Source organism: Raphanus sativus, chromosome 5 (genome assembly GCF_000801105.2).
Source record: "Raphanus sativus cultivar WK10039 chromosome 5, ASM80110v3, whole genome shotgun sequence".
Classification (NCBI taxonomy): domain Eukaryota; kingdom Viridiplantae; phylum Streptophyta; class Magnoliopsida; order Brassicales; family Brassicaceae; genus Raphanus; species Raphanus sativus.
In genome coordinates, this window is record NC_079515.1 from 4,150,117 (window position 1) to 4,167,450 (window position 17,334).

Here is a 17,334-nt window from a genome sequence, read left to right on the forward strand (position 1 = left end):
AATATGATTAACATATATATGACAATTAATGGTTATGAATAATAAATATTTGATAACTTTTTTTGTATTTTAGTTTTTTGTTTGATTTTATATTATTAAAAAATATTAAACAATCACATTAACCATATAATAAAAAAATTAGATTTTTTCTTATATGTTATATTTTGAATTTTTTAAAATGACTATAAATTAATATTAAATATAATACCGGATTTTAAATTTTATATCCGACTGTACACAAAATTTAGGTATATACTTTGAAATAAAATACAGTGTCTTAAACCCTTTTTACATTTTTACAGTATCTTATATATATATATATATATATATATATACTTCGTATGAAATAAATGCATTTTATATGTAAATACATATACGTATGTAAGGCTAAAAAAAATCTTAATAAAAAAAACCAACCGAACCCAACCAAAGATAATATTAATTCTGAACCGGAATTGATTAAATATCCAAACAAGTTATAAATTTTGGTATTTAGAAAACGAAACCGATACGAACTGAAATATTTTCGGTAACCGAAATATCTGAAATATGTTTATATACCTAAATATATTAATTATTTAATTTTTAATGTATACTAAAACATCCAAAATAGATAAGATACTTTTAAGTTGTCCAACATACTTAAAAATATATACAAATGGTCAAAAATAAATGTGCGCTAAATTTAAGTATACTCAAAACACCAAAAATACTTACAATATCTATTTATTCTCTATCCAAATATTCAAACCGAACTAATATATACTAAGTTTAGGTATTATGACATATGTTATTCAAGTTTATATGTAATTTTATTTTGTTTATAGATTTTTAGAAATTTAATGTATTAAATGAATTTTAAATTTTTAAAAATAATTTAAATTATGATAAGATCCGCGCCTTACGCAGGATGAAGTTGTTATTTTTATTATGTTTTGAAGAATGAAACAATAGTTTGATTTTATTTGGATTAGGGGTGTTCAATTCGAATATCGGGTTGGTTTCGGTTTGGTTTGGTTTTTTCGGTATGTCGGTTTGTAAAGTATAACTAATATTCTAAATCCATATTTACTTCTTTTCGATTTGGTTTATATACCGTCGTTTGCATTTTATTCGGTTTTGATACCAAAAAAAATAAAATTATTTAGTTTGAAATCATATTATATATTATACGAATTTTGGAGTCATGGTGTCAAAAAGTCATTTATTAAAAAAATATTATATATTTAAATAAAATAATTAAAAACAAAAAATGCTTCTATCATCTAATAAAATAATCAAATCTAAAATTAATATCAAAGCTCTAAATTTAAAAAAATAAAAATAAAGAACAGAAGCATGAAAGAAAGTTTTTATTATTCTTCCATATAAGTGTTCATCAAATTAATATGTTTTCAATTGAACACAACTTTGTTTGTCTAAAGATAAAAAAAAGTTGTAAAGAATTTTACTGATTGTTATCCATCAAATTTATAATCTTTACTTCAACTTATAGTTACTGTTAAAATAAAACAAAAAGATCAAAAAAAACTAAGAAAATAAGAAGCCTTAGTTGTAGTAAATTGTTACTTAATTATAGTTCAAGTGATTCAAGTGATTTAATATATAGGGGATATGTTGGCTGAACATTTGTAATTGTAATTGTGGACCGAAATCTATTTTTGAATTTATGATGAGTTTGATCGATTTAGGCTTAAATTTTTTACACACTATTTATATCTATAAAAACTGTAATGTTTTCAATGGGCCGATTTTATTCCAAAAATAGGTTCTACAATTTTTTTTTAACTTTCACATCATTGAGAACCATTTTAATGATTTTAGAATCAGCACCTTATTATTTCCAAAATCGAATTACTTTAACTTTAGTCTTTCACATAGTTTTGAAAGGTTTCAACTGGACGACTAAATTGATGCAATCAATTCTGTTGCTTTAAATATATATATATTATTTAATTCAAATATTTATTAAATAAAAATTCATATTAATACAATTTTATGATCATTTGTATCTTATTATAACAAAACTAATTAAGCTACTGATCACAAAATTTTTAAAGTGGGATCTTCAAATTTCTAATAATTTATAGACGTTTTCAAAATTTTAAAATATAACATATAAGAAAAAAATCTAAATGTTTTTATTATATAGTTAATATGATTGTTTAATATCTTTGATAATATAAAATAAATAAAAAGGAACTAAGATACAAAAATTGTTATCAAATATTTATTATTCATAATCATTAATTTTCATATATACCTTAATCATATTAGGTAAATTCGTAGCTTTTATTTAAGGAAATTTATTTAATTTGAATATTTATTTAATAAAAGTTCATATTAATACAATTTATGATCATTTGTATCTTATTATAACAAAAAAATTAAGCTATTAATCACAAAATTTTCAAAGTGGGATCTTCAAATTTCTAATAATTTATAGACGTTTTCAAAATTTTAAAATATAACATATAAGAAAAAATCTAAATGTTTTCATTATATAGTTAATGTGATTGTTTAATATCTTTAATAATATAAAATAAATAAAAAGGAACTAAGATAAAATTTTTTTATCAAATTATTATTCATAATAATTAATTTTCATATATGCGTTAATCATATTAGGTAATTTCGTAACTTTATTTAAGGAAAGTGCGAGATTTGTTTTTTTACATTATTTCATCAATTCAATAGTTAGTTTAATAAAAAGTGTAATATAAGTTAAGATGGACCAACATATTTTTCTAAGAATAGTATATTTTATATAGTTATTTATTAAATGAGACTTCATAATCATTTGGTTCTATGATCAGCGCTTATATAATAAGTTTATAATTTATAAATGTTCTTGAAAATTCATTGAAAGTATTAATATCAAAATATTTATGTAATATTATATGGTATATTTTAATCTCTATATATATATTTGTTTTATTATTAAATGATGTTTTTATTCATATGATTTTAAAATCATGTGTATCTTTTTATAACAAAAATGTTAAACCATTGTTCATTAATTTTAACATAATAATTTTAATATTTTTAATCATTTAATGTCATTTTTTAAATTCAATATATAACATATACGAAAAATCCAAATTTAAATTTTGTATCTAATTTGATTGTTTAATTTATTTTAATAATATAAATTAAACAAAAATGATTGAAGATATATAATTTGTTATCAAATCTTTATTATTAAAATCATTAATCGTCATATATATATAAGTCATTTATGGTAATTCTTTAGGTTTTATTTAAGGAAAGAAAATAAATAAATAAATCAAATTAGACCATTCACTTTTTCAATTTCAATGTAATCATGACACGTATGATTAATTAACATCCTAATTGAGTGACATATAGGATAGGAGTTTATTTTAATTACTAACAATTTGAGGATCTAATTTTCGAAATGTTCCTCCTTCAATACATAGGGGATGGATTATCCGAACACATATCAAATCTTCAAAGATCCAAACCAAATCTGAATCGAAATTTATAAATACTGAATATGGATGAAATTTTTGATCCCAAAAACTTGAAAACCGAATAGATCTGAATCAAAGCCGAATGAAACCCGAACAACCATTCCTATATGTATGTAACATATAACTTTATAAAATACTTCACTCCGCGCAAGGCGCGGATCGTCACCTAATCTTCTAATAATTCTCATTGAATCTTATCACTAATAAGTATTAGGGACATAAATCCCACATCGGGTATTGGAAGAGATCTTTAACCAATTGGTTTTAAGTGTGAAGCCCATCTAACTTAACATGGTATTAGAGCCCGATCCACGCAGTCCAACCCGATCCATTATCGATCCAGCCCAAAGTCGGCCCATCGATCTTTGCCCAAACATTCCGAGATTGACGCTCAAAGAAGCCATAATCTCGAGGGGGCGTATTAGGGACATAAATCCCACATCGGGTATTGGAAGAAATCTTTAACCAATTAGTTTTAAGTGTAAAGCCCATCTAGCTTAACATGGTATTCCATCTAGCTTAACAATAAGTACGATAAAAAATGGATTCTAGATTCAACGAAACCGTTCCTTCCCTAAGGCTTGTCTCTCTTATTCATCATTACAACACCGAGTACACTTATTTGTTTTGATTTAACTGTTTCAAATATGCATAATATATATATGCTAGTTAATGTATGTCTATATCCACTTCCAATCTTTATCGCCATGCAGGTACATTGATAAAAAAACTACAAAAAGGAAGTACTTAAAAAGAAATATCAAATCCCAAAAAATATATACCCGAAAGAAACGACCGTACCTAAATGGATACATGAATGTATATGCCTAACTGATTTTGTAAACAAATAGAAAATATTTTTATGTGTTTGGCTAAATGAAGTTAAATATATTTTTTATTTACTAATATTTTTACAATATTAATAATGATCAATATATGAATATCGATTTGTTTAGATAATTTTTGAAATTTTAATTAATTAATTTAAATTAATTTTAAATGCAATGGTAGAATCTATAAATAAAAAAACACAAAAGGAAGTACTAAAAAGAAATTTCAAAACCCAAAAAATCTATATCCGAAAGAAACGACTCGTTCCTGAATGGGTATCCGGATATTTATGCCTAACTGATTTTGTAAAAAAATAAAAACATATATATTTTTATGTGTTTGTCTAAAATAAGTGAAATATTTTTTAATAGTAATTTTACATATTAATAATGATCAATATATGGAGACATTAATTTGTTTAGATAAGTTTGGAATTATAATTAGTTAGTTTAAATTTATTTTAAATGTAGTGGTAAAATCTGAAAATAAAAAAATTACAAAAAGGAAATACCTAATTTTTTATAAATACAATGACTAAATGTATAAATAAAAGGAAGTAAATATACTGCTATCCATGTTTCCAAATAATTCTTATTTAATATTGTTATCCACGTTTTCAAATAAACCTCCTTTATAAACTACAATTCATGTTTCCAAACAATTCTTATTTAATATTGTTATTCATGTTTCCAAACAAACCTCCTTTTTAAACTGCAATTCATGTTTCCAAACACTCTGATTTTGTACTTCAACTTTAATAATATAGATATGAAGTGATTGAATTACAATAATTAATACCACAATCTTTTAGTGACTACCACATCATTTTTTATCTAATGATAAGTATCTTTTAGTGACACTGATTAATCACAAGGGAAAGGCTTGGCTACACATGGCGTGTTTCATGTTTTTTTTTGTTAGTGTATATGCTAGTTGATTAAATTCCATCTCTCTATAAATTGAAGTGCGAGTTGCCAGTTTCAACACACATCTTCTAATAATTCTCATTTAATCTTATCGTTAGTAAATACGATTATAAAAATGGATTCAAGATTCAACGAAACCGTTCCTTCCCTGAGGTTTGTCTCTCTAATTCATCATTACAACATCGAGTACCCTTATTTGGTTTGATTTAATCATTTTTTCATATATACACATATGCTAGTTAATGTATGTCCATGTCCACTACTAATATATATCAATATGCAGGTATATTGATGAAAAGAGTGATGATGAATATGCATTTGTGAAAGCTTTACGTATGACTGGTGGAGATGGAGCCAACAGTTACTCCGCCAATTCCCGTGTTCAGGTTCTTCAATATTCTTTCTTTCCTTTTATTTTATTTTACAAAATTAATATTATTTGGTAAAGCAAAAGGAAAAATTCAATCATTTCAATTTCATTATGGTGAAATTTGAAATTTAAATATTAGCCAATAAAATTTTAAGGTGCGAAGAACGATCTAGTCTTTGCTTATATGAAGTTGTGAATCAGTCAAAATCCATATAGAGTAATCACTATATATATATTATGTTTTCCTGATGCCATAAAAAATTATTAATATCATATCGGAAAATTCATATTCTTTTTTAAAAAATCAACATGAAGATAATAGGGAAAATACTTCGTTATACTAGTTTATTACTTTAGTATTATGCACATAAGTCAGGTTATAGCTATGATATCTCTAATCTAACTGTAAAAGATAATTTGCGTAGTTTTTATACCAAAATTATTTCCAATTCAACTGCAAAAATCATATTGAGTGTGATTGGTTAAGTAATGGAGTAAAATGGTTAAAAATAAAGTGGAAATGAGAGAAATTAAAAGTAATAAAATTGGAGTAAATCTTTTCATCTCATAAAAGTTGGAGGAATATTTTACTCTAGTTTCATTACATTTTTCATCTTTTTGGAGTAAATTTGCTGAAATTGTTTTCCACTTTATTGGAACAAATCAGAGTAACTAGGCTGAAATTTTTTTTTTCACCTACTTTATTTTACTCTAATGATACCATACAGTCACACCTATTATTTTAGTACAACATTATAATTTTACACTAAATTTAGTGTGATACTATTCATCACATTAAAACACTCACTCCATTAAATTATACTATTCATCTATTTTATTAATAAAATATACATTTAAATAAATGACAAATAAAAAGATAATTACATATAAATATTATGAAATATTATGAAATAAATTTTAGTGTGAAATTTGGTATTTTAGTTAGAGAAAAACTTAATTTTAGTGCTAAAACTACATTAAAATACTGTGATTATAACACTAAAATAGTATCATGAGTTAGAAATAATGCTAGACACAGTTTCTTTCCAACCAAAAAAAAAAAAAAAATAGGTTCATAGGACTGTGTTTCAAAACGAGGCAGATACTAAATCTATCTCATTCACTTCCAACGTTGGTATTACCATATTAGGTGGGTAGCAGCTAAATTAAAATAAACAAAAAATGACAAAAATAGATGAGTTGTGTTAGATTGTGGGGTTGATTGGTTGTTGCTGTAGCTTTAGATTTTTTACTTTAAAAAATAGACCATAAGATTTTTGCTTTGGCTTTAATTTTTTTGCTTTTAGATATTTTTTAAAGCACTTGATAAAAACTGTAGAAATTTTGATTTCTAAAGTCAATATATTTCCTTTTAAAGATTTTGGACTGTAGCTTTATATTTTATTAATAAAGCTTGATTGTTTTAGTTTTATTGTTTTAGAGAGATTTATGGATGTGTGGAGCATTCACAGTCATCATCAATCATTTCCTCTGTCCGTGGAAAATATCATCTCCAACCTACTCCATGATTTATGAAAAAATAGAATAGAAAATTGAGTAATGAACAAATAAAAAAATAATTACTTCATTTATAAAATAATCATTTTCTGTTTATTTAGTACTCTGTTTTCCACTTTAGTCTGAAGTAAATTAGGGGTGGACAAAAAAACAAACTAAACCAAACCAAACTGACCCAACCGAAATCAAACCGATCCAAACCAAACCAAATTCTATATCTAAATCAAAGTATTTTTAGTTAAATCTTAATTAAATATATTACTAATATTAAGATTTAATATAATTAACCATCTAACCCTAACAATTAAACAAAAATTTGTACATTTTACTTCTAAAAGAATAGAATAAACATAACTAAAAATAAATAAAAGAGTATGAATATCATACATTACCATCTAAACTGAAAATTACTCATGATATTTATATTAGATTTGAAGATAATAATAAAAAAATATTGAATTACATCTTCTAAATTTTTATTATGACATTTAGCTTTACATTAAAAGTTTGGCTCGTTTATAATCTCCAGGTATTTTTTTAATCTAGTTTCTTTCTATTTTTCTTTCTTTTTGTTTGTTTGTAGAGGAGAGGTATATTAATGGCCAAACCGGTCTTGGTTAAAAACACAGAAGAAATGATGATGTTTTTAAACTTCCCTAACTATATCAAAGTTGCTGAATTGGGTTGTTCTTCGGGGCAAAACGCATTTTTGGCTATCTTTGAGATCATCAACACCATCAATGTGTTGTGCCAACAATCGAACCAAAACCCGCCAGAAATCGATTGTTGTCTGAATGATCTTCCAGAAAACGATTTCAACACAACGTTCAAGTTCGTACCATCCTTCAACAAGGAGCTCATGATCACAAACCAAGCATCGTGTTTCGTCTATGGAGTACCAGGTTCCTTCTACTCTAGGCTCTTCTCTCGAAACAGCCTCCACCTTATACATTCCTCGTACGCTCTCCATTGGCTCTCTAAGGTACTTTTTTAATTGTTAAGACTTTTGTTATAACATTGTATTCCATTAACATAAAAGTTTAAGTTATTTGATAACTAAACGGTGGAGTTGTGTGTTTATAAATTACAGGTCCCAGAAAAACTCGAGAATGATAATGTGTTCATAACAAATACAAGTTCTCAAAGTGCATACAAAGCTTACTTGAATCAATTCCAACGAGATTTCACAATGTGTCTAAGGTTACGTTCTGAAGAAATTGTCTCTAATGGACGAATGGTTCTTACCTTCCTCGGTAGAAACACTCTTAACAATGATCCATTGTATAGAGATTGTTGTCACGTTTATTCACTGCTATCAGAGTCTCTCCATGACCTAGTCTTCGAGGTATAGATCTTTTCTCATCTGTTTGTTTTCCATAATCTCAGATACAATGTTAACTTCCTTTTCTTTTCTTTTTTATCTTCGTTCTTTTTTCATAATCTCGAATATCATCAATTTTCTCGTTCCACCAATAATATATATACAACAAAATTGATCATTTTTATTATTTCACTTAATTTGCTGAATTTAGAATCATTTCATATCAGTCTCTTTATTAACAGGGCCTAGTGAGTAAATCAAAACTGGATGCATTCAACATGCCGTTTTATGATCCGAACGAGCAAGAACTCAAAGAAGTGATACGAAACGAAGGTTCTTTTGAAATCAATGATTTAAAGACACATGGATTCGATCTTGGTCATAGTAACGAAGAAGGACATCGTAACTATGAAGTAGCAGGATACAATGAAGCCAAAACTATAAGAGCCGTTACTGAATCAATGCTCGTTGCTCATTTTGGAGAAGATATTATCGATATCTTGTTTGATAAGTATGCTCGCCATGTGACACAACACTCGAGCTGCACAAACAAAACGAGTGTCACTCTTGTCGTCGCGTTGACTAAAAAATAAACCAGCTTTTGGTGCTTGTATTATTTACCTATTATCTATTGTTGTTTGCCTATTCCCCGTTAATAAATTCTAAGACTTGCCCCTCATGTGATGATCATGTGATGCTTGTCCTGGAAAATAGATCGTGATTTGTAATATGGCATATGTGTGATTGTAAGATCTATTTCTCACTATCTGTATGCATGGTCAATTTGGTGAAACAATAATACTTATGTTTCTATTTTTTAAAAATAGTATTAGGAGCTTTTCTATAAGAGAATATTATTTATAATGTGGTTCAGGTCCTAAAATTTTTAAACACACTATACTTGCAATATAATTAAAGAGGACTCTGATGTTGCTAATGCAGGTTAATTACTTTAAGCTCATACAATTTGATTAAGCGAGTCTTCCTCCCAGAGATTTGACACATGCATTGTTTTAATCATTAATTACTGAAAAAATATACTCGTCATCGTTGATCACCTCAACTAGCATATTTTCTGTTGATTTTAAAATTTGTGAGCTATGTAAGTTCTATCAAGGAAAAAAAAAAAGTTCTATCAAGGAGATTTAAGATGCATCCGAGTAGTTTGAATAGTATGGTATTAGTTCTCTGTAGTTTTTCATATTCAAACACAAGTACATAACAACCACTGACAAGAAGAGATTTTGTAATAATTAATCTTGCATTCATTCATCTAATACCTGAAGTTTATAAGATCAATCAAAGTTTTTCATCAATCCTGGTAGATCATTTGACATGAACATTCATCTTGTGTGACGGTTCCTGGAAAGATGCAAAGTCTGCCCTTCTTTCAAGAGAAGCAAAAACTTATCTTTCACATTATATGCAGACATGCAGCATTTCTTGATACACAAGCAACCCTCCCACAAAACCAAAATCAAGAAAATCTCAAAGTTGGATCAAACACATGAATGAATGTAATCTTTTTTTTTCATCGCCAAAATTCAAAAAGCTCAACTCTGTAATTCACACTTCCAACAATACTACTACCACTCGACATTCTGCTTCTGTCCAACCATTCTGCTTCTGTCCAAAACCTCCGTTGTTATACTGACAGCTTTTAATCAGAGACGACTTTACACCAAGAATTTCTCCAGGTTCTGCATATTCTTCTTTTTCTTCTGCAGACTCTTCTTTGTCCTCATTTCAGCCTCAAAGGTATCCGGAGCATCCTCCTTGTTAGCTTCCATGAGATGGAACAACTGTCTGCTTCTCTGATCACCACTCTCGTCCCTAGGACCCAGGTTCGAGGCTTGAACCAATCCATCTCGAGACTCTTTCCATTCTTTAAGCGTCTTTACAATAAGTTTCTTCAGAAAGTTCATGACTTGCACAGCATACATTAGAGCCGTTAGTGTATCCAAGTCATCCAACATCTACAATCAAATTTACACACCATTGGACTGGTTTCATTTGCCAAGACCATCGACATTAGTATTTTTGGTCAAGAATATATATCGTCTTTAATAATCACAAGTCTAATATATCATTTAAAAGGACTTGGAATGTTTATTTTGTTTGAACATCAACTTGAATATTATTGCTCGATAATATGTTGCAGCTGTTGGGTTGTTGGAACTCTACTTCTTTGATATAAATCTGACCCAATGAACAGATGGTTATTTATTGTCAATTAGTAATTCTTAGAACTAAAACAAAACATATTTTCTTAACATGTAAACACAAGAATGAAATTTATATTGGCAAATGGCAATCACTATTGATATTTGTGTGAAGCTCGACCATTTTATAATTCACTAGTAAAACCCAACAGCATAGCTTTCACAACTAGTCTTCGACCATATTATAACTATGATCAGAATTCTGACCCAACACTCCAACACAAATCTTGTCTCGAACAATGGTGTCCAAGATTTCATTTACAAGGAATTGAAGACGAGTTTTTCAGCTCAGTATTGCATGCTAACATATCTCATTTATCCGCGAGATTATGTGTATTTTGTAGTTTCTACCCTCCAGAATTTTGATAAGTTAAACAAAAAATGAAGATCAAAAACTGTTGAGAACAATTTTTAGTTAATAATTATTGGACACTCATACATACTGTATAGGCCACGTTTTGCATATTTCTTGAAGGACCATGCATGCTACCCACGTCATGGGAATTCCCAGCATCTGAGGACGACGAGAACCTCACGTTTCCGTGGTCAGCATCAATAGAAGAAAACGGCTCTTAATTCCTGAGGATTTTAAAATCAACTAAGCAGAATGTACCGGGTTTAGTAGGCGGGCAAAGCTCAGTTGTAATACATTGATTTAAGAGCTTTTGTTCTGATCGAACTTATAACCCGGACTGTATGTCCGTTTATTGGACACTCATACGTACTGTATAGCCACATATTGCATATTTCTTGAAGGACCATGCATGTTACCCTGACCCACCTCTTTTTCGTTCTTTTATGTGAAGAAATTTGAGTGTACTAATCGATTGTGACCTACTACAAACTCTTTGGCAGAAACAGTGCTGTAGGAAAATAACATTTTTCCTAAACCGGAGTTTTGTGCTCCACATGATGTGAAGTCTATGTACGTGGCATGAAACTTGTTGATTCTAGTGACTTAAACTTCGGTATTTAGGTGCAGAAACAAAAGGACACATTTGTTAGGACTTAGTACATACATAGTTTTTTAGGTTTAGAAAAATCTCAACCTAATTTCTTTTTTCCTTCTCCTTTGAATTTACCCGATCTAAACCTTTTGCTAGTAGTATTGGATAAAATGTACGTCATTGATATTTGATATTAGTTATGTCTCATCGTCCAAACTTTCCTTAAAATTCATCAAACCAATACCAAATCAATTTGAATTACGTACTATAATATACACTCCTCCCGTTTTAAATTATATAATATTTTATAAAGTTTATGTTATTTCAAAATATAAGATTTTTTGAGATTTTAATATTAACTTTAACTTTATTGAAAATTCTTCGACCAACAAAATTTTACAGTTTTTTTATAATTGGTTGAATTATTTTTAAATTACATTTTTTAAAAATATTTTTTAGAATAATATAATTTTTTTAATCGTGAATTCGATCAAAACATTGTATATTAATTAAGAACTACACGTCGCTACCTACATAAACCTTGGACGACTAAAAACTTCCCGACCACCAAAAGACAGTCTCATGCAACAATATATAACAACCTTTCTTTTGTCCCCAAAAATATATATATATATATATATATAACAAAAAGGTTTGGTTAAGATATGCCAGACCTCTCCATATCCAAATTGGTACTAATTTCGACTAGTTGGATGTGAATTAACTCTTTACAATAGTATTTAAGCCCGAAAAGTAAGGATATATATATTAGAGGTAATAAATTTTTGGGGTTATAAACTCACACACAAAAAGAAAACATCATGCTTACTATAATTTCTATCACATCCATAGAAACCTTATTTCCATTAATATAGGTAGTATATAAAATTTTAATAAACTAAATATTAAAAAATTAGAATGATTCCTATATACCATTGAAGATAGTTTAGAATACATTTAATCAAATGTAGAATGTGATTTGAAATTTTTAAACTAAAGTGAAGAATATAAACTTCAGTATATTATAAAGCCTTTACCGAAAACTCATTATTTTAGAAGGGGTTAACCCACAGATTTTGGAAAAATATTCAAAAATATGAAAATATGGTTTTAGTGTATAGTTTCATCGAGCACTGACATAAGATGATGGCCAAAGAGTTTATAACCTCTGTTATCTCTGTTTCTCTAGATGATGAAGATTTTATAATGCTAATTCCACTAATCTAGGCAGTATATGAAATATTAGTAAACTAAATATTAAAAATTTAGAATGATTCATATATATCATGAAAGATAGTTTAGAATACATTAATTCAAATGTAGAATGTGGTTTGAAATCTTTAAACTAAAGTGAAGAGTATAAACTTCAGTATATAGAGCATTTACCGAAAACTCATTATTTTAGAAGGGATTAACCCAAGGATTTTGGAAATTTTTCAAAAATATGAAAATCTGGTTTTAGTGTATAGTTTCATCGAGCACTAACATAGGGTGATGGTCAAAGAGTTTAGAACCATTGTGGTCTCCGTTTCTCTAGATAGTGAAGATTTTATAATGCTAATTCCACAAATCTAGACAGTATAAAAAATTTTAGTAAACTTAATATTAAAAAATTAGAATGATTCCTATATATATATCATGAAAGATAGTTTACAATACATTCATTCAAATGTAGAATGTGTTTTGAAATTTTTAAACTAAAGTGAAGAGTATAAACTTCAGTATAAAGAGCATTTACCGAAAACTCATTATTTTAGAATGGGTTAAACCAACGGATTTTGGAAATTTTAAATATGAAAATCTGGTTTTAGTGTATAGTTTCATCGATCACTGACATAAGATGATGGTCTAAGAGTTTAGAACCTCTGTTGTCTCCGTTTCTCTAGATAATGAAGATTTTATAATGCTAATTCCACAAATCTAGGTTGTATATGAAATTTTAGTAAACTAAATATTAAAAAATTAGAATGATTCCTATATATCATGAAAGATAAATTAGAATACATTAATTCAAATGTAGAATGTGGTTTGAAAATTTTAAACTAAAGTGCAGAGTATAAACTTCAGTATATAGAGCATTTACCGAAAACTCATTATTTTAGAAGGGTTAACCCACGGATTTTGAAAAAATTTGAAAATATGAAAATCTGGTTTTAGTGTATAGTTTTATCGAACACTGACATAAGATGATGGTCAAAGATTTTCAAAACTCTGTTGTCTCCGTTTCTCTAGATAATGAAGATTTTATAATGCTAATTCCACTAATCTAGGCAGTATATGAAATTTTAGTAAACTAAATATTAAAAAATTAGAATGATTCCTATATATATCATGAAAGATATTTTAGAATACATTAATTCAAATATAGAATGTGGTTTGAAATTTTTAAACTAAAGTGAAGAGTATAAACTTAAGTATATAGAGCATTTACCGAAAACTCATTTATTCTAGAAGGGGTTAACCCACGGATTTTGGAAATTTTTTAAAAATATGAAAATCTGGTTTTAGTGTATAGTTTCATCGAGCACTGACATAAGATGATGGTCAAAGAGTTTAGAACCTCTGTTGTCTCCGTTTCTCTAGATAATGAAGATTTTATAATGCTAATTCCACTAATTTAGGTAGTATATGAAATTTTAGTAAACTAAATATTAAAAAATTAGAATGATTCCTATATATCATGAAGGATAATTTAGAATACATTAATTCAAATGTAGAATGTGGTTTGAAATTTTTAAACTAAAGTGAATAGTAAAAACTTCAGTATATAGAACATTTACCGAAAACTCCTTATTTTAGAAAGGGTTAACCCAAGAATTTTGAAAAAAATTCAAAAATATGAAAATCTGGTTTTATTGTATAGTTTCATCGCCCACTGACATAAGATGATGGTCAAAGATTTTCGAAACTCTATTGTCTCCGTTTCTCTAGATAATGAAGATTTTATAATGCTAATTCCACTAATCTAGGCAGTATATGAAATTTTAGTAAACTAAATATTAAAAAATTAAAATGATTCTTATATACCATGAAAGATAGTTTAGAATAAATTAATTCAAATGTAGAAAGTGGTTTGAAATTTATAAACTAAAGTGAAGAGTATAAACTTCAGTATATAGAGCCTTTATCGAAAACTCATTATTTTCTAAGGGGTAAACCCACAGATTTTGGAAAAACTTCAAAAATATGAAAATCTGATTTTAGTGTATAGTTTCATCGAACACTAACATAAGATGATGGTCAAAGACTTAAAACCTCTGTGTTCTCCGTTTCTCTAGATAATGAAGATTTTATAATTCTAATTCCACAAATCTAGGCAATTTATGAAATTTTAGTAAACTAATATTAAAAAATTAGAATGATTACTATATACTATTAAAGATAGTTTAGAATAAATTAATTCAAATGTAGAATGTGGTTTGAAAATTTTAAACTAAAGTGGAGAGTATAAACTTCAGTATATAGAGCATTTACCAAAAAATCATTATTTTAGAAGGGTTAACCCAAAGATTTTGGAAAAAAATCAAAAATATGAAAATATGGTTTTAGTGTATAGTTTCATCGAGCACTGATATAAGATGATAGTCAAAGAGTTTAGAACCTCTGTTGTCTCCGTTTCTCTAGATAATGAAGATTTTGTAACGCTAATTCCACTAATCTAGGCAATATATGAAATTTTAGTAAACTAAATATTAAAAAATTAGAATGATTCCTATATATCATGAATGATAGTTTAGAATACATTAATTCAAATGTAGAATGTGGTTTAAAATCTTTAAACTAAAGTGAAAAGTATAAACTTCAGTATATAGAACATTTACCGAAAACTCATTATTTTAGAAGGGATTAACCCATGGATTTTGGAAAATTTTCAAAAATATGAAAATCTGGTTTTAGTGTATAGTTTCATCGAGCACTAACATAGGGTGATGGTCAAAGATTTTAGAACCTCTGTGGTCTCCGTTTCTTTAGATAGTGAAGATTTTATAAGGTTAATTCCACAAATGGAGTTTAACTCCAAATACCACATACCCCTTTTAAAAATTCCATATTATCCCCTCAATAAAATATGTATATATTTTTAATAGTTTTTAAATGAAACAAGTGGCTAAAGACAGCATTATCCTTCACATAACCATATATTTACGGATCCGACCAGAGATATCCGACCCATCTAAACTAATCTGGATAATACCAGATTTCTAAACCTAAACGCTCCCGTTTCAACCCTCCCCTCATTCTCTCCCAAATCGACTCTCTCTCACTTCTCTCACGACAGAACACCGAGAAACCCTAAAAAATCTTCATCCTCTTGGTTTCTTCTTCTTTCTCTGTAATAATCAAGCCTCCATCTTCGAATCGACAAGAAATCGAATGTAAGTGATTTATTGTGGTTGATTTCCTCGTATTTTGTTTTGTTGACGAAACTAAAGTATTGTCTAAGCGATTTTGTGCTATGAAATTGGGGGAAAACACCGTGAAATCTTAGAGAATGTATAGGTGTTTGTGGGAATTTGTCTAGGTATATGATGGCTTAGAGTATGTATTCAATTGAAGAGTATATATGTATATGATGGCTTAGAGTATGTAAGGTATTGTCTTTACTTTGCGATTTTGTGGGAATTTTGACTGGATAAGTTTAATCTGACTGGTTTAGAGTATGTATTCAATTGGAGAGAATGTTGGGTTTTAGGCTAGGGAGATTGAAAGTAAATTTGGTTTTGAGATTAGTGTAGTGAGGAGAGTCCTTGTAGTGATGATTGCTGAGTATGACCATGGTTCAGAGTTAATGTTTTCGTGGTTGAATGTTTGATATGTGAAATTGAATTGGTGATTGAGTCTTTGATATGTGAAACCGAATTAGAGATATATTGATTGAGAAATTGGTGTTAGATTAGACAAATTAACGATTCTTGTTTATGTTTTTTTTTGAATTTTTAGAGGATCTAGATAATGGCAGGCCGTAAGAAGCGCATACAGAAAAAAACAGAGTAATCAAAGAAAAGAAACGACCACAAGAGCTCAAAAAAACATTGCTCCTATAGTAGAAGAGCATGTAGAAGAGCTTTCAGAAGGGAACTTTAGTGATGATCTATCTGTTCCATCTGAGGTAAAATATTATTAATTGAATAAAATGTTACTTCTCGTTTATTGGGTTTAGTTGAATAAAGTTTCATTGGTCGTGTATTACTGTTGTGAGTAGTAATTAGGACTAAATTTTTTTTGTTGGTTTTATTTGCCTTGCAGGAATCTCAACCATTGCCTCCATGTAATCTCTACTTCAAGAACACCGAGTTCACCAAGACGTGTAAGATTCAGAGCAAATGTTATGTGACTGACATGGTGGGTGTCATCAAAAAGCTGAAGGATGAGTTGCCCTGGTTTGAAAGGAATTCTCAGTTTAGTCATTTTTTCCACATGCCTCAAAAAGATAGAAGAGCTGAAGAAGAAGCCTAAAACCAAGCCTTAGAAAGACTATTGGATTAAAATATTTTGATGTTTAATATTAACTCGGCATTGTAGTAAAACTTATGTAGGATGGTCTGTTTAAACCTATGCTTTCTCTGTTTAAACTTATTATTTTGAACTTGTATGATTGTGTTGTAACAGGTTTCGACTACTAGTAATACAAGGTGTTACTAAGCCTGAAAAAATAAATTTGTACTACTAGGTATTACTAAGAAACTATCAACATTTTCAAGTAA

General features: G+C 28.1%; 1 protein-coding gene and 1 long non-coding RNA gene across 2 annotated transcripts; both read left to right on the forward strand.

The window, feature by feature from the left end:
- The first annotated feature begins 5,247 nt into the window (after positions 1-5,247).
- Positions 5,248-9,275, forward strand: LOC108861249 (salicylate/benzoate carboxyl methyltransferase). Its single transcript, XM_018635081.2, has 5 exons — positions 5,248-5,404; positions 5,535-5,637; positions 7,723-8,121; positions 8,230-8,484; positions 8,703-9,275. Exons 1-5 carry the CDS (start codon positions 5,367-5,369, stop codon positions 9,051-9,053), a joined length of 1,146 nt encoding a protein of 381 aa, XP_018490583.1. The 5' UTR covers positions 5,248-5,366; the 3' UTR covers positions 9,054-9,275.
- A 6,546-nt stretch (positions 9,276-15,821) lies between these two features.
- LOC130512835 (uncharacterized) lies at positions 15,822-17,321 on the forward strand. The gene is made up of 3 exons (XR_008946434.1): positions 15,822-16,005; positions 16,571-16,739; positions 16,877-17,321. It is a non-coding gene; the product is annotated as an uncharacterized LOC130512835 (long non-coding RNA).
- Positions 17,322-17,334: the final 13 nt, after the last annotated feature.

Excerpts from the sequence above, each read along its gene's own strand:
- LOC108861249 (XM_018635081.2), top strand. The coding sequence starts at position 5,367 with ATGGATTCAAGATTCAACGAAACCGTTCCTTCCCTGAG. Across the intron at positions 8,122-8,229 it reads CTCTCCATTGGCTCTCTAAG|GTCCCAGAAAAACTCGAGAA; the intron begins GTACTTTTTTAA and ends TATAAATTACAG. Across the intron at positions 8,485-8,702 it reads TCCATGACCTAGTCTTCGAG|GGCCTAGTGAGTAAATCAAA; the intron begins GTATAGATCTTT and ends CTTTATTAACAG.